This window comes from Camelus bactrianus, chromosome 8, assembly GCF_048773025.1.
Source record: "Camelus bactrianus isolate YW-2024 breed Bactrian camel chromosome 8, ASM4877302v1, whole genome shotgun sequence".
Taxonomy (NCBI): Eukaryota; Metazoa; Chordata; class Mammalia; order Artiodactyla; family Camelidae; genus Camelus; species Camelus bactrianus.
Window position 1 is genome coordinate 56,842,771 of NC_133546.1, and position 23,963 is coordinate 56,866,733.

The 23,963-nt window shown below is 33.6% G+C and overlaps 1 protein-coding gene across 5 annotated transcripts in view; it reads left to right on the forward strand.

Moving 5' to 3' along the window:
• EPHA7 (EPH receptor A7) overlaps positions 1–23,289 on the forward strand; it is a 164,243-nt gene extending 140,954 nt beyond the window's left edge. For 2 of the 5 annotated variants that reach the window (XM_010948425.3, XM_010948423.3), the window contains exons 10-17: positions 3,695–3,808; positions 4,915–5,100; positions 5,687–5,748; positions 7,193–7,402; positions 8,106–8,255; positions 16,613–16,806; positions 17,811–17,966; positions 19,753–23,289. In XM_010948425.3, the coding sequence (XP_010946727.1) occupies positions 3,695–3,808; positions 4,915–5,100; positions 5,687–5,748; positions 7,193–7,402; positions 8,106–8,255; positions 16,613–16,806; positions 17,811–17,966; positions 19,753–19,867 (1,187 nt within the window). In that variant the 3' untranslated portion in view covers positions 19,868–23,289. Of the gene's footprint in view, positions 1–2,369; positions 3,219–3,682; positions 3,809–4,914; positions 5,101–5,686; positions 5,749–7,192; positions 7,403–8,105; positions 8,256–16,612; positions 16,807–17,810; positions 17,967–19,752 lie in introns of those variants that run through there. The other 3 variants (XM_010948422.3, XM_010948424.3, XM_010948426.3) reach the window with 2 other exon arrangements.
• The last annotated feature ends 674 nt before the right edge of the window (positions 23,290–23,963 follow it).

Sequence of the window (23,963 nt, forward strand, 5' to 3'; positions counted from 1 at the left end):
AACCTAACAGCGTCGTGATTTTAGTTCTGATCACTGATGATGCTCTTATCCGCACCCATTATTTTATTCCTATTTTTAACCCTTGAAAATATGGAAAAATAATTTTATTCATTATTTTTCCTTGTAACTATAATCTTTACTAAAATTTCTCGTGGGTAGATGAATTTCTTATAAATGGCATAAGAACTACATCTGTTTTTGTGTTATTCATCAAATTCTCATGTCAGTATATAAGAAGATATTGTCATGTACCCATTCTAAAGTCACAGGAATACATAAGCATCAGTCAAGAAAATGTGTGGTTTAAAAGATACAGATTGTAAACACCATTATTCTCATCCCTAAGTTTCTTCAGTGTCTTATTAATTGTTGGAACCAACAGTTCCCTTGACTTTAGTTTTCAGAAGAGAAATGGCTTTACATAATACATACCCAAGTGAAGCCCTGTAGAATTCCAACCACTGAAGGCAGAAAGGGTATTGGGACACTAGAAATAACAGTAAAAGTTCTGACCGAGGGGGCTTTTTCATGAAGTTTAAGTTTCAAGGCCCCTTATTTTCACAGACTCCTTTCAAGGCCCTTGGAAGAGACCTAGCAAGTTATTGTGTATAATCATTTTTTTTTTTTTCCTGAAAGAGAGTATCCCAAATTGTAGAAGGCTCAAGCCTCGTAAAACTTATATCTGCCCCTGGTGTTGACTGAATACCTGTGATCCTGCCACCTCCCCCGAGATGATCTAATGTGCTCCTGCTGGTGGTGCTTCCTTTTGCTAACCTGGCAGTGACTTCCCTGTGACAAGTCCCAGTGATGAGCGTACCATAGGCCAATTGTAGCTAGAAGATGTGCAGAGAAAGTGGAGGTTTTATTTCTTTCTTTTATAACATGAGAGAATACTTTTAACACTTCCCCGGACAGGAAGGAGAGGTTCAAAACTTGAATGCCTGAATTTTGCTGTCTAGTTTAAAACGTATATAGAAGAATAACCTAAGACTATAGTCCTGGAATCCCTGATTCTCCCCATATGTGAATAATTTGATGGCAGAATCATTTAATAATACCTTAATCGGTATGTCACTTTTCTTTACGGATGATATCTGAGACATCCCCAATCTATCAAATACTCCTTCCTGGTTTATTTGCTTTTAGCTTGCAGGGCAATGCTGAAGGTAAATTAAAACATAGCTTCCCTAAAACACGTTGTATAGCCTTATGCTTAATTGTCATCACTCGGTTTTAATATTTTGATGCCATTCGCTTTTTTTACATTTGACATCCAGTTTGTAATCAGGAAAAATAGAGTTGCATGTTTTACTTGCTTACATAGACAAGATAAGCTTGATATATACATATATATATAAACAGTTTTCATCTCTAGAGCAAAATATCAATGGTGGTTTTAAGATATTTAACATTCATGAAAAATGTAAATGAGATTTTAAAACACAAAACAGCTCACAGTCTTAAATTGAGATAAGCAACAGACCAGAATATTCAGAAATTGTCAATATTTTTCTTATTTTAAATGAATAATGAAAAAAAATAAAGTACACTTAAGCCTGTCCTGGTAAATCCTTGATAATTTTGAATTGCCCTTTTTACAAGCATGTCTTTTCTTGTCATTTTGTGAAAACCAGGCATTTTATTTGATTTTATGACTGTATCTAAAATACGTAAAGTACAACACTGTGATCACCAGCTATGTACAAGTTGGTGTCTTTTATTCCTTTAGTATACAATTTTCTGAGGTGCTAAGACACCAGATTGAATTTTTACAGAAACATGAAGGCACCCATTTAACTAGCTTTTAGAGCACTGAATTTAATAGAATGTCCAGTCATTTGTATCAGGTGCCCTCCACTTTCCATGGCCCCAAGTGCTAGATTTAAAGATATAAACACAATAGAGGAGTTTAGTGAAGCAATTCCCATTTACATTTTGTTTCCTCCTACCGTTTCTTCTAACAATGTCTTCGAATCCAAGCTGGGCAGTATTTCATGTTTTTATGCCTAAATTGCTCTGGCCTGTCAAAATGTTTTATGACAGCTTGAATAAAGAACCATCAGAGACCCGTTTGAGATGCAGAAGGTTACCTCCAATCTAGCTCCCTTATCACAAAACAAAACAAAAACAAAACAAAACAAAAAACCACAAAACAACAACAACCAAAAAAAAAAACAATGAAAGAAAGAGAATAAAAAGGGAGAAGATGGCTCATTCTCCATCTGCCTGCCAATCTAGGAGGTTAACCTATTGTTTTCTTCCCTTCTCTCTTTTTCTCTTCCCCCCCTCTTCCCTGTACCTCCTTCTTCTCTCTTTTCTCTTTGTGTCCCCTCTCTCTTTTCTTCTTGTGTTTTTTTTTTCATGTTCAGCTTTAGTAACAAATGAGCATCTGTCAGTTTTATAAACTGCAACAATAATTGTTTAAGACAATCAATTTTGGATAAACAATCAACTACAGCAGAATAAATCAAGATTTTTAAATCCCATTTTCCTTTATACATTCTGCTTCTTTTTGTTTGTTATGTGTTTCTTCTTAAAATACAATTTTAATTTAATGTGATGACATGAGCACAGTTAGGCTGCAGTGTAATACATAAAGAAATATATTGTTCTCCAAATAGTAAGACTTACTGAGAAGATTGTTCAGTGGCTTTGTTAAAACCAATAAAGTTTTTTTGAGGATATAGTGTAATTCTTTTCATTGCATTAATATAACCAAATATATGCCTATCTGTCTTATCTCTGTCTTTAACCAAATGATTAGATTTGGAATACATGATTGTAATTGAATTTGATTTAAAGTTGCCATAGCATTATCTGTTACCTGCATGCTTCTGGGTGCATATTAAGAAGATTTTAACTTTTAAGATGATTCTATGTTGTTTGAATTTTGACTACCTTTTCTGAGGCATATTGGCTACCTCCTCAAAGCAGTTGAGATCTTCCAGAGCCTTATAATTGCAAGTTCATAGAAACCATTCCTCTTTCAAACTGCTGTCATACTTGGTGAGCAGATCCCAGGAATATTGTACATTTTCTAACTTTACTCTGCACTTTGTACATCTGGCCTCTATTGCCTTTCAAGGTGAAGAAGAAACTGTGTCTTTAGTAGATTTCTCTCTGGTTCTGTGATAGCAGTCCCTCACATCTTGTATTAATTTTATGTATATGTCAACGGTGGTTGGTCTTTTAAAAAAATAAATCAAAAGAATAAGTAAGATGTCTAAATGTTTTTAATATTGCTGTTAGTGTAGTTGGCTACCTGTAAATGAAATGTCTTCTTTTCCCAGTGTATTAATTTGATTGATTGACTGACTGATAGATTTACAAATGTGTTTCTGAGTCCATTACAAACCTCAACATGGCTTGAACTATGCCATGATAGCAGTGAATTTAATTAAGCCTCCCGTCTGATAAGAGAATTTTGGTGATGTCTTTTGTTGATTTACTGGAGAAGCAATTCAGTTAGTAACCTATGAGCTGGATCCTATGTTACCTATAGAACTTGCAGATAATACCTATACGCCAGCAGACTGAAGTAGTCTGTTAAAACTGCTGTGAATCAGGTGATGTGGAAGCAAGTTCACTGTTCCAAGGAGGACTCTGCATAATGCAATTCCTGGGCTGGCTGCACAATAAGTGCTTTGCTTCATCACAGTCATGCTTTCTTACATCATTACAGTTAAATTTCCAGGCACCAAAACCTACATTGACCCTGAAACCTATGAGGACCCAAATAGAGCTGTCCATCAATTCGCCAAGGAGCTAGATGCCTCCTGTATTAAAATTGAGCGTGTGATTGGTGCAGGTAAGGCTGTTGTAGCTTCCTTGTTGAGCTGTTACATTTAGCTGAGATCGAAAGTCATATATCATAATGACAGGCAAATAATTATACCTCAAGTATAGAACTTTTGCATTTACCTGAACTGTTGGAAGCAATGAGGCTGTACTTGTTTATGAAATCTTAAGAAAAGAAGTGAAAAAGAAGCATGTGGTGCAGAGATCATGTATCTTTTGTCTCCTGTTGGATTTTTAAGATATTGTTTGATGATAAGCTATTTCATAGTAGTTCTGGCCTGTTCAAGAAATGACTTCATATTTTAAAAAAATAGAATGTCCTGAATTTTGCTGGAATATACATTTCCTCTGACTTGATTTACCATCTTCCTGCTAAGCTTTCATTTTTATCTTTTTTTTCCCCTTGTATTTGTAGGAATTAGCTATCATACTATTTAACTTCATGTAGAAAATTAATATATAAGAATTATTTAAAAGAAGCATTATTTCCTACGTAAACAATGCATTTTCATAATAATTATGTATTTTTGGATCAAGTCCCTTCAATCTAGCATAGTACGAACAACATCCAGATTTTTATTCTTTAAGAAATATTTGCTTCTTAAGCCATGAAAGCAATATCCATGTTTAGAATTTGCTAATGTGCCCTTATGCTTTTAGTAAGCATTGTATATTATGCAGTGTGTTTCAAACCTAAATTTGGGGGGGGCTTGCTTTTTATTTTTCTATTTTTTATTGAAGTATAATCAATTTACAATGTTGTATTAATTTCTGGTGTATAATGTAGTGATTCATTTATACATGTATATATATATATATATGCATATATTTCTTTTCATATTCTTTTTTATTCTAGGTCATTACAAGGTATTGAATATTGTTCCCTGTGCTCTACATAGGACCTTATTGATTATCTATTTTATATATAGTAGTTAGTATCTTCAAATCCCAAACTCCCAATTTATAAAGCATTTTTCTTAATCCAGTTAAAAAAATTGCTTGTGTAACAGACAATATAGGAAAGTTTAAAAATGCTTTTAAATAATTTAATGCATTTATTTTGAGAGAGGAAATATTTCTGAAATTTAAAGATACCTGCCTGTTCTGTTACTTCAGGAGAATTCGGAGAAGTCTGCAGTGGTCGTTTGAAACTTCCAGGGAAAAGAGACGTTGCAGTAGCCATAAAAACCCTGAAAGTTGGTTACACAGAAAAACAAAGGAGAGACTTTTTATGTGAAGCAAGCATCATGGGGCAGTTTGATCACCCAAATGTTGTCCATTTGGAAGGGGTTGTTACAAGAGGTAGATACTGATTATATATCTCATTTGCTGAATGGACTGTCAGAAATTAGTGTTATTTTATGCATAATAAAAAATCAAATTGTGAATACATTGCATATTCTAAATGAATGGTTTTCCTCTTGGTATGTAACTGACTAAAACAATTCTCTTTTGTGTTACCATCTCAGAAAAAAAAAAAAAAACAGGACAAATGGATACAGGTTTAGAGTTCAAGAATAAATCAGACAGACAGACACAGTGAAAGATACTCTCATTTAGCTTCAAAAGCCATAAAAATGACACAGTTTAGGCTTTACATTTTCTGTAAAGTGTTGTTTTCTCTTAGTTTTATCCACAAAGCAAGAGTCAGAAGAACACACTGACTTTTATTGTTTAATTTTATGAATCATGACCACGTTCCAAACAGACAGTTAATGACTCTGAGCTTAGCAGCAGCACTAGGAGCATGAGAAACACACATTGCTCATCCAGTCTTTTAAAAGAGCACCACGTTTTATCCTGAGTGAGAAAGAGAATAATCCCAAAGTTTAGATTTCAGCTTCAGAAGCAACATTTTTTTTTCTTATATACATTTTTTAAATTTTAGGGAAACCAGTCATGATTGTAATAGAATTTATGGAAAATGGAGCCCTAGATGCATTTCTCAGGGTAAGTGACGAAATTATTTTCCTGTTCTAAATATACTAGACATACTACCAAAGTAATTTTCTGAACTTTTCTTTGCAGTGTAAAATGTGAACAGTGTAAACTTTAACAGGTCAGAAAATTGTCTTTGAAAAGCAGGAAAGTGTCTTAGACTGGATTGAACTAGAATCTTGTTGAGCATATAAGTGATACAATGTAGTTAAAAAATAGTTTCCATTAATATGTTACCACAAAGTATGGTGGATACCTGAAACCCTGTAATTTGAATACTTGTTCTAGAATAGCATTTTCCTTTTTCAGTACAATTATAAATGAAATGCAGAGGTTAATACAGCAAAGACTAACAAGTGAGATAACCATTCAGTGCTGGTAGAATGTTCCCAACTCTACTCTGTAGAACAATTTCTATTATAGTGTTATGTGAACACTGAGCATAAAATAAAGAATTATTAACATTTTTACAGTTAATAGCAGTTATATTTATAAATAATAAATCTAAATGTATAAACATACGTATTTTTACTCTCAGAGACTTTTCACCTAAGAACATGGGCACATGTTAACATTTTTCCAAATAGCAAAGAGAAAACAATAGGAGTAAGAGAACATGGGGAGATCGTACATGATCTAGATACATTCAACCCAGATTGATAAGCATGCCAAGGATTTCAAGAGGTTTTTATTGCTGCATCTTGATGATATGCATAACTATCAACTCTCTGGAAGAAAGCATCACCGAGCAAGTTCATCTCCTCAAACCCCTGTCCTCATGCACCATATTTGTAACTCAACTGGAGAAATCTGTGGGTTAAAAATAGGTTAGAAATATATGGTGGCCAGTTGGTTGCAAAGGGTTCTCAAGCTCCTTTGCTAGTACATCCATTGTAGAGAATCTTTGTTGCAAGTAGTGTCTCTACTGATAGCACAACAATGAAAAGTATAAAATAAAATGAAAGCCAGCCAGTATAATCCTTTTCTACTTCTTAGCATCTCTTCATCTTTACTCAAAAATGTTTTCACCTTTCCTATTTTTACCATTTAAAGGAAAAAAGGAAAACCAATATATGTCTTCATTCCTTTATGTATTTTTAGATTATTTATGTAATTTTTTGGAAAGCGAGGAAAACAGCTGTCAAATGATATTCCATTCCCTTAACGTTGACTTAAAAATTTGCATATACTTTTGGATTTGCACAATCTGAAACTATTATTAATTAATATTAATAATATATCAATATAAATAATTACCAAAACTCTACTTTGTGTTACTTAATTATCATGTTAAATCAGCACTGGTTGTATTTTTCACATGTGTGTATTACATAGAAAATTAATTAGTAATTCCTATGATACAATCGAAAATGACTAGTCTGCAGACATTTTTCGTGGTGATTTTTTTCCCTTTCAAAGTAGAGGTAACTGGACTTTTATTTTTGTCTTCCTGTAGAAACATGATGGGCAATTTACAGTCATTCAGTTGGTAGGAATGCTGAGAGGAATTGCTGCTGGAATGAGATATTTGGCCGATATGGGATATGTTCACAGGGACCTTGCCGCTCGCAATATTCTCGTCAACAGCAATCTTGTTTGTAAAGTGTCTGATTTCGGCCTGTCCCGGGTGATTGAGGACGATCCAGAAGCTGTTTACACAACGACTGTAAGAAGCAGTCTGTTACTGCACCTCTTCATATTCCTGAGGTTTTCCTACCAAAAAAGCAGGGCTTAAAAATACTGAGCTAAACTGGAGAAAAGAGAGAAATTAATCTCAGCTTTTTATAGTTGTTAATTTTTTTTTTTTGCCTTTTGAAGGATCATTGTTGCTTTTACAACCTACATGTAGGTAAACAGGAGAAGGAATGATCAGAATGACAAAAGCTTATTTTATATTGGGATGTTCATATAAATAATAGACATATACATCAACAGCTGGTTACTAGCAGTCCTAACAGTAGTGGAAAAATATAATTCCACTTAAAAATTTTAAGAGAATATTAACTATGCTAATTCTTATCATAACTTTTGTGAGAAAAAAGGAAAATATGTGTGGATTTACTTAAATACTACTATTCTAATATTTCATTCCATTTTAGTAGTTATTTTGCCTAATTTGTCATTGTCTTGACTAGACTTTTGCCCTATGACCACATAGGTACATTAAATTGATTTGCCTTAAAAATGAAATCTTGTCATGACATTTTAAAAAACAGATTAGTAACTTTAAATGCACTTAAAGGGATCCAAGATGGATAGACCTGATAATGCTGAATTGCCAACCAAATACACAAGTGTTTAGCTGTAGCTTTAGGGTTCTGCTATAAATGATTGATACCCACTTACAGTGTCGATTTCTTTTTATACAGGGTGGAAAAATTCCAGTAAGGTGGACAGCACCTGAAGCCATCCAATACCGGAAATTCACATCTGCCAGTGATGTATGGAGCTATGGAATAGTCATGTGGGAAGTTATGTCTTATGGAGAGAGACCTTACTGGGACATGTCAAATCAAGATGTAGGTGTTACACTACTTAAACAAAAAGGATCTAATGCATAAATATTCATATTATGGGAACATGTAGGTAACAGCTCATAAGAAGAAACTCTCATAGATTTGTAAAAATATGATTGGTGAATTTTCACAATTATTACCACAAATTACCACAATAATTAATGTAAATTAGTGGTTCAGTGACTTTCATTTTGTTTTCATTTTGAAGAACTGCTTTCTCTTTTTTTAATTTAAAATCTCTGGACGTAATAGGAGCCTCCAAAGGATATTTCCTCCTTAATAAAGGTAACGACGCTGTGCTTGCACAGCTGCAGTGGCAGAGTCGCATGAGTAAAAGAATCATTTGCAGAGGGGAGGGGAAAGAAGGGTGTATTTTATTTTGTCTTCATAGCTTGTCTTTCTTATTCTTTTAATTTCCTGATAAAGTCTGTTTAAATTGTCTATTGTTGATTGATTTAATTAAATTTTAATATTATGAGATAACACAGATTTTATGATCAATATTGATAAGGGTTTTATAGTGATATTTTATTTTATTGTGTATATCTTTTTATTGAAGTATAGTCAGTTTACATTGTTGTGTGAATTTCTGGTGTACAGCACAGTGCTTCAGTCATACATGAACATACATATATTCGTTTTCATATACTTTTTCAACATAAGTTACTACAAGATATCAAATATAGTTCCTTATGCTATACAACATGAACTTGTTGTTTATCTATTTCATATTTATCAGTTAGTATCTGCAAATCTCTAACTTCCTATTTATCCCCTCCCACTCCACTCCCCAATAACCATAAGTTTGTTCTCAATGTCTGAGAGTCTGTTTCTGTTTTGCAAGTAAGTTCATTTGTCTTTTTTTTTAGATTCTGCATACAAGTGATATTGTATGGTATTTTTCTTTCTCTTTCTGGCTTATTTCACTTAGAATGACAATCTACAGGTCCATCCATATTGCTACAAATGGCATTATTTTATTATTTTTCATGGCTAAGTAGTATTCCATTGTACATAGTGATATTTTAGAATGCACTCACAATGGGGATATCTTCAGAAATTTCTTTAAAAATACAACTTATTAAGTGTATATCCTGTTACTAAGGCATAAAATATTATTATCTGGCAAAGAAACTGATGGTAGTTCTTGGGGGTGTACATCTCACACCAAGAGACCATTTGTAAACCAATATAGCATAAGTGCAAGTAAATATTTGCTTCTATTAAGTTGAATTTTACAAAATTGTCATTTTTATAGATCACAGACTTTCAACTACTGGCAGATTCATTTGGTTTCATTTATTGAAATCATGAGTGAACTTTAGATAAAAGTAGAGCAAGTGTAAAATCTAGGAAAGTACCTTAAATTTGATCTAGAAATCTGGAGAAGACCTTGGATCTTAGCTGATGAGAGAATTCACCACGGAAATTAGAAAGTCTAGAAGCAAAGGCTTAGAGAAGTGTGTGAGGACCAGCCAAACAGACTCACTTTCCTATAGCAGAGAGGCACACATGAGGAGTGATTTGAAATAAAGATTAGGTTGGTTGGGGCAAACTGATGAAAACCTTTTTGAAGGAGTTTGGAAACAGCACAAATGCATGCTCTTGAAGAATGGAGTTCAGAATTAAGTAGTGCTTGAAGAAATTCTGTATTGCTATTGAGAGGAGGCTGTGACAAGCAAACTGGTCTGAAGTAGCTAATTCTGGAGGTGCTATCAACATGGAGAGCAGTAGAAGCTGACTAAAGTTAAAATTGAGTCATTTTTCAAAAAGAGATCATGATCATTGTTATAGTAAATTAATATCTTTGTTCTTGATTTTAGAATTTCCCATATCAAGTTCCTCTGGTTCTTAAAACTTGTAAATAGTTATTTTTAGACAACTAAAATCAGACTGTTTGTTGGCAGGGTTATTTTCAGTCCTTTTTTTTTTTTTTTTTAACAAATTTCTGCATTAACTGAAAAATTCCTAGCCTAAAGAGGAGGAGCTTTGAAATCAGTTAAATCTTTTGGTATTTTGAATTGAATAATGACATAAAACTTTATTTTTTTTTTCTGGTTTTTGTTTTTCACATATAAAAGTCTAAATGATGAGTCCGTTTGGCAGAGGCAAAGTTGTTAATATTTGACAGGTCTCAGTGTCAAAGATTTCATGGGCTGTCAAAATACGGGCAAACAAATCCTTGGGGCAGAGAAAGAGAAATATTTACATTCCCTAGACACTCCGTAGAGTTTCATTTCTTTTGACACCTTCCTTCTGTACTAGATTCAAACATAAAGGGAATGACAGGAATATAAGATGACTTACATTCAAAGTTCACTTAACTTCTAAAAACAAATAATAGAAATGGTTACGAAGAAAAAAATAAATATCTTCAATTTTAGCTTTTAGATTCCCTATTTTTTTTCTTGAAAAAGAAATGTCGTAAAAAATATATTTAGTATATCAAGCATTCATAAATATGTTTACTGATCAAATGAAATTTTTGTGTCCACAATGAAGTTTTGTTCTGACCTAGAACATTCAACACCATCTTTCTTCATTTTTTTAATTGTGAAGGTCTGAATTACTAAATTATTAAATTCAAACACAAGTAAGAGATTACCTATACAGTTCAGTTTTTATGTGAAATTGATATTAATATTCTTCTTATAGGATAATGTTCATTATCGTATACTTATGTTAAACTGCTACTTAAACAATTATATGTTTAATTTTCAATATGCAAATGGTGAAAATGGGATAATTTAAAATAATGAATTCCATTCTAGTAAAAAAATTCTCTAGAAAAAAGCTTTTTTTACTTGGAGTTTCTGGTAAAAGATCATGACAAGACTTAAGTGATCTGAAAACTCCCTGAAGCATATGAAAATCCTGTGTATACGTGCATGTATTGTATTTTTCTGGGATGATTGCTTTCGTCAGATTTTCAGAGGCATTTTTTTTAAATTAGTCTAGATTGATTGTTTAAGAGAATCAATTCACTTTATATTGTTTCAATGTAGTTGCTAGAAATTTGTCAACAATTTTTTTTAAAAAACCCTTAAATTGCACATACCTTGGACTTTAAAAGACTTTTATTAAGACACCATGAAAAAAAGATCCAAATTGATAGTTATGTTTGTAAGGAACTCCACAAAATTCCAGGCTGAAAACTAAATAAAGTGAGCTTTTTGTGATCACTCTGAAGAAATAGGAGAGGGGTACACCAGTCCCTCAGTATCCACAGGATATTGGTTCCAGGACCCTGGCAGATACCAAAATCTGAGGATGCTCAAGTCTCTTATATAAAATGGTACAGTATTTGCACTTTGTGCACATCCTCCTGTATGCTTTAAATCATCTCTAGACTACTCATAATACCTAATACAATATAAATACTATGTAAATATAATGTAAATGCTATGTAAATAGTTACTGGTGTGTGACAAATTCAAGTTTTGCTTTTTGGAATTTTCTGGTTTTCCTTTTTCATTCAGTCCATGGTTGGATGAATCCATGGACTCTTATTCTTTAAAATCTGTAGGTGGTTAGCCCTTTGCATTAATGACCTTTCAAAGAAAAACCTTATGTGTATAAATGCAGTCAAATATAATAAATAACACATAAATTTGAAGTACTTGTATTTGGCATTCACAGCAGCAGTCTTTTAGTTGAATTTGTCTTAATTACTCCAGTATAATTTTCATAGTTCAATTATGCAACTTCAAAATTCTTCCTTATATAGATTACTTTTTTTTCTGCTTATAGTACTCAACAAAGTTGTTTCTTCTTACTTTAAGGTAAGCCAGTAAGTCATTCATTTTACTAGTAGGTAGTCATAAGGATGATTAAAAAAATTAAACTTCCATAAAGATAGGAGACAAACATAATTCCTTAAAGTGGCCCATTAAAAGATATTTAAGAGCTTTGAAAATGTAATATGCTTGTAACTAAATTTATTCTCAGCTAAATTGTGAGTCCTCAATTTTCCCTTTTAAAAGTCACCACTGATTTATTACTTTGTATTTTTTTATATTAAGATAGAAACAAAATTGTGAATTTTTTGGTAAAACTTTGTCTTAATCCTGTTTGCGGGGTCCCAAATATTTAATCACATAAAATGTGGGTCATGTTATCGTGAGGTTAGTGAAATGAAAATGGACATTGGTGGAGAACAGAAGCCAGTCATGTTGCATCCTATTGTGAGTTACTGCAGGCCCTTTATCACAGGGTGTGTCCGTGTTCCTTTTTCCCTTAACTACAGTGGTTAGACTGTAATAATGCTAAAACACATCTCGGCAAGCAGATGCATTTGTTTTCTAAGTATTCCTTTACAGTCTATACCAAAGAGATGTCCCCTGTTGCAGCACAGTGTTCTTCTAAAATGTCATTTACCCTAATCATTTCCTACTCCTCTGGAAACTATCTAGAATTAGAAATTTCTATTTTGCTTTTCTGTTTGGGCTTTTATTTGAATACTAAGGCTAGATCTAAGTAGGCAAATCCAAAGGGTTTCTGGTATTTTCCCAAAAAAGATGTTTTAAATGAATTCCTTGGATAATTACATAATGCTTTAAGAAGTGTCGGATCAGTCACCTTACCTGTGTTTTGTTTTCCAAGAATATGTAACTATTTGCCCGGCGCGTTTTTATTTGCCCAGTTGGAAATATAATGTGCTTTTAACAGCATCAGCTCTGGGCAGACAGCCTACATCAAATTCTGTCCCTTCCACTAACAGCTATGGTGATATTTTTCCCTTTGCTTAACCTCTCAGCTCCCCAGATTCTTTGTCTCTTAAATCAATATAATAATACTTGCCTAATAAGATTTTGGTAAAGATTAAATGAGATAATTAAAGCAGGGCTAATCATATAGTAAGTATTCAATAAATATTCATTATGATTATTGTATTGTTAAAAGATAAGTTGTTTTTCTGGCAAGCTAACCAAATAAAACTTGGAGAACCTCAGGGCTCAGTTCCTGCCTGAATCATCCCCTGAGTGTGGGTTTATCATCAAAGGGGATATGAATTATTCCTCAAATTAAGCCAAACTGTGCTCTATAGAGGCAAACATCTCTGTGCCTCTGTAGGTAAGAATGTGCTTGTTAATGGGAACTTTAGAGTCCCAAAATCCCATTCCCAATCCAGAGCATCTCTTATTTTAATATGCTCAGCTGCTGCTCCTTTTTAAAGTTGTAAACCACTGGGTTTTTGAGAGCTAGAAGTTTCATTTCGTATTGATACACGTTCTCTGCTATAATAAGAGGAATCGTGAAATTTCTATAATGCAGTAGCATAACTACAGAGGTTCATTAACTCTTTCATTCCTGTAAGAGTTATTTACTCACCATTATTCATTGGTACAAAGATTTAAGAGCATATTGTTCTCAGAGCTAAAGAATCCCAACTGCAGAGCTGTTGAGTATTATGTTAGGAGGATCATGATAAGGTTTATATGTACATTTTAAAAGATGATTTAGAGGGAAATAAAAAAGGGAATATCTCCCTACCTGCATTATTCCTTTCAGGACATCTAGAGAAAAGCTACAAGTGGGGAAGTAAGATGAGGTGAAAAATAATAAGCACTGCCCCAATCTTATGAGCATGAATCCCCATTTTTTTAATTAAAAAATGCTTCATTGATAGAAATGCTAATCATCTAACAATGCAGGGTTACCTTTAATTTTTAAAAAAAAAAAAACACGGTATCTGCAAAGCACAATAAAGCAAAGTGCAATAAAGGGAGGTCTGCCTGTGATGTCCATAGTGCTGTCCTGTCAATTCAGAAAAATCCTGCATATGTTCAAACACAATGAAGAAAGCCATTTTCTGGGGAAAAAAATGCCCCCCAATTGTTTATTATTTTGTCATTTCAAATATATAAATTTTTAAAAGTTAGCAATTTACTTATTCACAACTTGAGCCATTGTTTAGATAACTTAATCCAGCTCTCCAAAGCACTTGTTTTTACTTTTATCTAACTTGCTTAACACAGAGCACCTTTGAAACCTTATGTAGTGCTGTCACTGGAGTGTTGTACAAAGCCACATGAAATTCTTTGCAGTTGAAAGTTTTTTAAATTTAATTCCACCTGTAGTTATGTATTGGTGATTTTTGCAGAGTTCCCATTTGTGTATTTGTGTATTCTTGTATGCTTTTTGAAGGGATATTTTAGAGAAATGCTTACAGTGATATACATTTGTAGCTACAGAGTCATAAACAGGGAAATTTTAAGAATTCTGTCATATGACTTCCATTAGCATTCAACACCAACACTGATTAAAGTCACTTAAGACTAAGGTGTTTTCTCCATAGCTAAAATAAAGATCCCATAGTACACTGAAAGAAAGTACTGAAAGAAAGTGAAATACTGAAAGAAATAATATAAAGTATTGAAAGTACTAAAAGAAAGATCCCATGATATTAGACTTTGTAAAGACATAACTATGGGATAATTATGCTATTACTGCAGGAATAGATAGATAGATAGGCAGGTAGACAGATATAATATGAAGAAATATATATATATATATATATGGAAAAATGCTTGTACTATTTGAGAGTATTGTATTTAGGAAGTAGTGTTGTCAGAAAGTGGTAACTAATTGGCAGTGCATAGAAGAAAAAGAGTCCAGATTGTTCTCATTTCTGCTTTCCGGCTGAGATGACTAAACTACCAGTAATTGAAATAGTAAAAGGCTTGGGGAAGGCTAAAAAAATCAATTTTAAATAAAGTCTGAACTTCCTATGGAAAAATCCAGGAGAAGATGTCTAATAAATGAATGGACATACAATTTAGTGATTAGGGAGAATTTGAGCTGAGGATTTTATATTCATGAAACTTTTCAAAAATTCCTATAATTAAGTTCATCTATTTACCTTTTAAAATTGATCAATTTGCATATATAAATTTCCCTTAAACAAAAGTATACTCTTTTTCCTATATAAATAATTTTTTTCTAAAAAGTGTTGATTTGTTTATTTACTTTTGTTTATTCCATCCTACAATCTTTTACATTTCAATGTGCTGTTCTTGAATGTCAACATGCATCTTAAGGATATGTTTCCCCACAAACATTAAGTTCATCAACATTTCTTAAAACCAGCTTTTTATCACCTACTTTAGGCCTATTTTCTTCAAAAACTCCGGATTAACTTTTTTTTTTTTTAGAGAGAGTTCTTTTCCCCCTACATTTCTACTATTATGTTCGTATCAAAGGACTTGTTAATCCTCCTTGAATAATATTTTAATGTTTTACAAGTCCTTATTTGTGTTTTTTACCTTCCTATTATTTTCCCTGTGCTACTCAGATTTGTAACAATTTCTTATTTTAAAAATCTATTTTTGCTTTCCATATAAATTTTAAAAAGCCCGTCTAAATAAGTAACTTTTAGACTTTCTGACTACCCTGTACAAATGTTTTTGAAGGCCTATTTTGCATTAACATTCAAAGCTTGATATAAATAACATCTTAAGCTGTTATTAGATATAAATAGACAGTGATGTGCTAATAAAAGTTTAACAACCAGCACTCAGAGTGAGAAAGCTCTGATTTGTAACCTTTCCCAATTTCCTGAGACAACCCTTCCCCACCCCCCCACCCCCCAAGGCTGATTTCAGTCTGCCAGTGTGAGGTCACTGGACCTGGAGTTGTTGAGGGGGGACAGTCACCTTCTTGAAGAGTACAGGCTGACTCTTGCACACCACTGTCTTATAACACTATGCACTTCATAAATGTATAAGCTTCATGTTTTCCTTTTAATTTTTTAATGGAAATGATGGGGATTGAACCTGGGACCTGGTGTGTGCTAAGCATGCACTCTACCACTGAACTATACCCACCTCCACACTTCATATGATTTAGAAAAATAGTGTGCCTGGTAACATTTTCTGTCATTGTACATTCACATATTTTGCTATCTTGTTGAAAAGTATTATTTGAATTCTTCAAAGAGTGGAACTTTGAGGGGCTAATCCTGAGTAACTCAAAATGTCTTTTTACAACTTGAGAAATTCATAAATGTATGGGAAAGTACATACAGGCCCAGCTATGCACAAGTAAAATAGTCCTGTAACATACTCCCTTTGAAAACCTCTGGGATGACATTAAAAAGTTTTCCATCTGTTGCACCCTGGGTGAACTTAATTGCTGCTCCCTATTGCTGAATTAACTAGAAAATGTCATCATCTCTTGCACTTCATGCACCCCTTAATAACATGCTTAATATTCATGGATGTTTTGGAAAAAATAAGTAAGTCTTTTGCATAGCGGTGTGCTTGACTCTTATCTGGATAAATCACTTTGCCTTCTGGGCAATTCATTTTATGATAATTGAACCTCAGTCAGTAATATTTTAATGTCCTTTTGGCTATTAGGTTATAAAAGCAATAGAAGAAGGTTATCGCTTACCAGCACCCATGGACTGCCCAGCTGGTCTTCACCAGCTGATGCTGGATTGTTGGCAGAAGGAACGTGCTGAAAGGCCAAAGTTTGAACAGATAGTTGGAATTCTAGACAAAATGATTCGAAACCCTAACAGTCTGAAGACACCCCTGGGAACATGTAGTAGGTAAGAAAAAGCTAAGGAAGGAGAAATTCAAATGAATCATGTATCTCCTCAGCCTCTCCCCAATGGCATATTGACATCTGTGTTAAATTATTAAAGTCCATATTAAATTTGTTACATTTACAGAGGGTTTTTTTTCTTTTCAGGTGGCTTACCTTAAGTAAATCAGTGTTTAAAGAGACTTATTAATCATCATTGTTTTTTAAAAAAATTTATGATCTCTCTTACTGGCTGTCATTTTAGAAAACTTTGTCAACTGGATTTACATGATTAAGTGGCATTTCACATTTTCAAACCATTATTAGTATTACATGAGTTTTTAATGCTGTCGCCCTTGTTTTTCTTATTATATCCATAGTATCTATTTATTTTGCTTTGACTATAATAGTAAAATGATTCCATGAAGTTAAAGTTTATAAAAGTAATTCAATACATGATTTAAGAAGTATACCCATTAAAAAGAGCCTAAATGCCGCTTTCATTCTGCACACTTGGCTTTCTCCATTGTAATGCATATTAGTAGTTATTGGGCTTCAGCTGCCAGGTCGACTTGATGCTCCATCTGTACTATAGTCGGTTAGGGCCTTGTGGAGGTGTATGAACTCAGAGGTGCTCACAAGGGTACTATTGGTACAGTGGATGCAAAATGTTCTCAATAGCATCCTCGTAGTCTGAACAAGTTAGTCCACAGCCGGATGTGCTTCCTTAACTCCCAGTTACTTTTGAAGAAGCAAAGGAACAAATATTTAATGATTACAAATACTGATGTCTGCACTTTTAATCTGCTGGTCGTCGTATCTAAATAAAATGTAAATTTTGGAGTTCACCCTTATTGGGCAACCTTTACACGTTGGATTTTTATTAGCATACCTGTTTGTTTGTTATTATAGCATCAATTAAAACATGTAATTTTATTTTGTATATTCTTATTTTTGTGTGAGCCAAGACATGCTTTCGTTAGTAGTTCATGAAAAAAAAATGTGCTTTTCTGTTTAATTCTTGTCTAGGCCAATAAGCCCTCTGTTGGATCAAAATACTCCTGACTTCACTACCTTCTGTTCAGTTGGAGAATGGCTACAAGCTATTAAGATGGAAAGATATAAAGATAACTTCACAGCAGCCGGCTACAACTCCCTTGAATCAGTGGCCAGGATGACTATTGAGTAAGCTTAAACTTTTCAAAATTATATTTAAGACTGTACTAGGTGCAATCTGAGCTTTATACATTAGGTCATCTTCTGTATATTAAGGAGGCGCATCACCAAAATCAGGGAGAAATGTATCTTTTTCATAAGTGCCTACTATATCCCAGGCATTTTGCTAAATAGACCTTTAAACATACAATATCTTTTTTAACCTTCATGGCAAAAATTTTATCAAGTCGGTAATTTTATACACAAGGCTAAGGCTCAGAGAATTTAAATTTTTACCCTAAACTGACTCACTAGTAAGTGATAGCTGATTTGTCTCCATAGCCAGTGTTCCAAACACCACTCAGAGAGATTTCCCCTTTTATTAACCACTGTATTATTTAGGTCCCTAATCACTGGGGAAACTTTTTCCATTGAAGAAAAAAGAAGGACTTCTTTCACTATGTTTGTTTCAGACATTAAAAATCTCAGAGTTTCATACCTAATTCCAAAATGCGTTATGAAGTCCAATATGAATGCTTTCTGAAGAGGTCAAAGGAAGCTCAATTCAATGAACTGTAAGAAGAATTTAACTTAAGTTTTGGAAAGTATGTGACTGATTGATTCATTTTTTTTCTTTTTTTAACCTGAAGAATGGCCAGATAAAACAACTTTGGAAATTGCTATGCACTGGAAGTAAAAAGAACGAAATTTTTCTTGCCAGCTCCATCACTATGTGGTCTTAAGAAATACATTTAGTATCTCTTAACCTCAGCTTCTGTGGCTGCAGCTTAACTCTTATGGGCGATGTAATTCCTCTCAGTCAGTGTGTTTGAAAATGGGAAACAATTATCAAGGTTCTGTTTGTGGGATCCTGTTTATGTACTGTTGCGAGAAACGTTTCACATTTTTCAGATGAGAAGGCCAGCAATCACATACTCTTTCCTGGCATGTCAGGAAATGACACGTACATGAATTTCAGCATATGCACAGGCTCTTGTTTAGTTTTCTGCTAGTCCCCACAGATATGATGGACAGAGCTGATACAATTACACCTGTCTCTCCAAAGCAATCTACTCCCCTGAAAAACTGTGTTTCTGAAAGTCTGATTGACCAGTGCTATGAAATTACTGCAGTGCTCTACTGTCGCTATGTTTTAGCTACTTGTCAATACCTAAGCTCAGTCTTTCTGGCTATTAAGAGAGGTCACAGTGCATACACAGATACAGCTAGTTTATGTCAGATTTAAGCTTTTAAACATAGGTATTGTGCACTTTAAAGAATATTTTTTTCCCAAAATGTAGCCAAATGATTGAATTAAAAGTAAGATACAGTGTCTTCAGAGTTAACCACCTGCTAATTAAACTCAGTAAAATATTTTGTGTGATTGTTGATGATTCTTGATCTACTGCAGCCAAGAAATGTTTCCCTTCATACTGTATCCTATTTTAAAAATTAAACATTTTAAATGTCACTTAGGTTCAAGAATATAACATTTCCAAGAGCGTTTCCAAATCTTACCTTAAGTTAATAATAATTTTGAGACTTTAATAATTTCTTATATAAAATGTCAAATCAGTTTAAAAATGACTTATCATGACAATATGAGAGCCCGAGCCGTAGGTCTTTACCAAGGAGAACACTGAGGCAAGTTGTGGGTCTGACCCACTGCAGTAATAGGATATCCAAGAACACTAAGATAAGATCTGTTTGCCTAAGAGAAACAGATTCTTTAATTAAAGAGTTGATGACAGTTCAGTACCAAATCAGTGTTTTGTAGGGTAACTAATTTTTAAAAAAATGCATTTCTCTTTTTCAGGGATGTGATGAGTTTAGGGATCACACTGGTTGGCCATCAAAAGAAAATCATGAGCAGCATTCAGACTATGCGAGCACAAATGCTCCATTTACATGGAACTGGCATCCAAGTGTGATGAGCATTTCTCTCGTATGAGGGAGATTATGGACCTCGAGAGAACAGTACTGGCCTTCAGGATATGCATAGAATGCTGCTAGAAGACAGTTGATGTCCTGAGTCCTTCCTACAGTGAAGAGAAGATTTAAGAAGCACCGATAGACTTGAACTCCTAAGTGCCACCAGAATATATAAAAAGGGAATTTAGGATCCACCACTGGTGGCCAGGAAAACAGCAGTGACAATAAACAAAGTACTACCTGAAAAACATCCAAACACCTTGAGCTCTCTAACCTCCTTTTTATCTTATAGACTTTTTAAAGTGTACATAAAGAATTTAAGAAAGAATATATTTGTCAAATAAAATCATGATCTTATTGTTAAAATCAATGAAATATTTTCCTTAAATGTGTGATTTCAGACTATTCCTTTTTAAACTCATTTGTGTTTATTCTTCATAAGGACTTTGTTTTAGAAAGTTGTTTATAGCTTTGGACCTTTTTAGTGTTAATCTATGACACATAACTACACTGGGTACCTTTGAAAGAGTCTCAAATTTTAAAAACAAATAGCATGATTGAAGATATATCTCTGTCCAAACATTGGTATCCTTTTGTGCCATTTAATTTTGTTTAATCAGTGCTGTTTTGATATTGTTTGCTAATTGGCAGATAGTCAAGAAAATGCAAGTTGCCAAGAGCTCTGATATTTTTTAAAAAGAAATTTTTTTGTAAAGATCTGACAACACACTATCTTTTCAATGAAAAAGCAATAATGATCCATAAATACTCTAAGGCACTTTTAACAGATTGTTTATAGAGTGATTTTACTAGACAGAATTTAATAAAAAAAAAAACTCAAATTGTAGGTTTATGATTATAAAAAAAAGATGAGGCACTTCATCTAAAGAATATTGGTGAAGGCAAGTCTCTGAAAGCAAGAACTATCCAGTGCTATCTAAAATTTAATCTGAGCACATCACGATTTTTTTCAATAACCAAGACACTAGGAAATTTAGGAGAAATAGTTGACATATATTTTATATCCTGTTCTGTTGAATGCAGTCCAAACATGAAAGGAAAGAATGAAGTTTTATATTAGAACTCTGAAGCATGATAAAAGGGGCAGTTCACAATTTTCACCTTTCAAAAACAAATTTGCTGCACAGAATATCACCATCGCAGTTAAAAAAAAAAGGCTTTTTTATTTGTGAACGCTGATGTGAGAAGCTTGTTAAATGAAAGAATTCTTTTTACCATGTAAGGAAGAGGTGAAGGATCTGGCTTTTTTTTTTTTCAAGCTTTATTTATTAAACCATATTATTGGATTACTGTGTTAGAATTTCATAAGCAATAATTAAATGTGTCTTTCTAGATATTTCAGGAATGTATACATATTGTGAGTAATGCTTTCAAAAGTTACGAAAATCATGAACTACCCCAGAATTGAACTGTTGTATTTCCAAAGAGAATTGGGCTGTTTATAATGATTTTAATAGAGGAAGATCCCAGGGATCGGTCAGAATTGGTCTTGTTTGATAACGTGGACACCCACAAGCAAACAAACAAATAACAGAAACAAAACCTGTAAATGTTCCTTTGTAAAACTTGTAAATTTTATTTATACTGTCTTGTTTTGTACACACATTTCTCTGTAGTGGGCTCTGAATACATTGAAAATGCACTATATTTTTCTATTTTACTTGCAGAGCATCACAAAAGAACAGGTATTTTCAGTGCTACATGACGTGTTTTCCCACATTTAGGACCAAAGATGGCTATAGAAAAACTCAAAAGGATTGCTTCCCAAACCCCTCCCCACCCTATTTTTTTTTCCTTTTAAATCACTGTACAGTGTTATTTGATATTTTAATTTATTTTTTGATTGACTAGAAAAATCATTTTAATTTCACTAAAATGTTTTTTGTCCCTAAAGAAAAAATAATCTGTAAAATAATTTTAATTAGCATAATACAGTTCACCTAGACACTTCCATTTGTAATCTTTGTAATAGACTGTAAATATATTTTTGGAACTATAACACAATGTGCTTGGGGGTTATTTTTCAGTGTCTGCAGTGTATACAAGTGTTTATACTAAGTACAGCACTTTACAATTCTAATCAGTAGCATTGGCCTTTGTGAGAATGAGTGAAAGAGTTTGAGTGAGTGTTCTTAATTCCGTTTGGATTCTAGACTCACTAATAATGAAGTTCTTTTCTTGTTCATAGCTTAAGGTGCTTATTTTTTCTATTAAAATTAAATTAACAAAAAGCCATTCTAGAAATAGAAGACATAGTATGGTACATGCAAACGGTGTCTTTCCTGCTTTTTTCTAGCACTAGATTTATAGTTGAGTCGTCTTTCTTGAGTAGAAGGGCAGAATAAAAGTTTTTTTGAGTTTTTTTTTCAAAAACAACTTTTTTCTTCAGCAATATACCTCATCTGCCTTAAATTTTTTACAGCTCTTTACAGGGAAAGGGAGAAGGGCTGGGAAAGACACGCAGCACAATAGGAAGGGTATAATGACATCACTCTCTCTTTGGTAGGTTTCTTTTCCCAATAACATGACGGTTTTGAAACACATGTATGTGAAACAGATATTCAGAGAAAAGTAATTAACATTGCAATGCTGATTGTAATACTGTCTTCCAGAAAGAGATGAAATGGTATAACGATAAGAATGTACAACTTGCACCTTGAAATCTTTTTTTTTTTGTTTTTTTGATAAATTAGTGCTCAGGGGAGGAAGCGTAGAGAAAGCAAACGTCGGAAAGAGAATTCAGACCTTATAAAAATGCAAAAGGAAACGGCCTCCTTGCTTTAACAGAGCCACCTTTTTTAGAATGCTGTCTTCACACTTGACTTGTGTTTTGCATTCAGGACTGAAATAAAAGTTAACGTATTACATCTGAATCGAACATTTTCTCAGCAACTGATCTGGGCCTTGTTTACTAGGACTGGTGGTTTCTGCTTGTCAGAGCACTATGAGTTGAATCATATTGTATACTTATGTAATCTACATTAGCTAGTACTACTTAGGACTATATTTTAATTGCTCCTCTTACCCGTGTTTTTAAGACAATTAAAATGGTGTAACTCACCTCTTTTTTATTTAGGTAATGCTGATCTCCTCCCTTTGGTTTCCTGAGTGGCCTAGAACTGGGCCACTCACTGATGTGCATGTTCCAATAAATTACTGATGTGTATTTTTTTGCTATATGTGGAGAAATCATGGGGAACTCGGGTGAGATGTGCTTTTTGTTGGTTGAATTTGTCCCTCCTTGCCTAAGAATTACTACAGGGGTCATCCTTTTATAAGGACAAACTGCTTTTGAACAGTGTCTTCAATGTATCAAGCACAAATAACTCTTTCTTCAACACGAATCATAAGTCTCTTTTTACCAGCTTAAAATAATAAACGAGTCTATTAGACAATGTAAAGAAAAGCCTGTCTCCAATCATTGGTGGATTCCTTTATGTCCCTTACTTGTTCTTTATGTTCTTACACAGTATCATGAAAGGAGCTGTTTAGAGTGAAGGTTTTATTGAATTATTTCAGTGGACCAATCAGAATATGGAGAAAAATAATATCCTTTGTGTCCCCTCCTTCTCCTGCACACTGACTTAATTCCACTCTAATTATGACAGAATAACAAGTTAAGTCTATATCTTCAAAGAGCCTTACTGTCAAACATTTTAATTAAAACCCTTTTTTGTTCGTTTTTGAATCTACAGCTACATGGGACTAACAAGAATATTCGCCCGGGTAAGGTAACATTGCCATTGGACCCTGACAGATATTTTACACAGTTACTACAATACAGCATCTTGGAGAGCTTTTGCATTTAAGATGCTGCTGAAAGCAAACCGCATCCAGAGCAAATGGGAAAAGTGATAAATCTGGTTGCCTGACTGAGTTGCTTATTACTGACACTGACTTACTTAGTGATCACACCAACTTGCACCCGAAATGAAGACAACTAAGCACCCCCCCCTTTTTTATGGTGTCACTGCCTTAAGATCCACCAACTCTTAACAAATAGCTAAACATGTTTCAAAAAATGAGACTAAGCAGATATGGCATGAGGTGCTACCTCTGGTTTTCACACTTGTG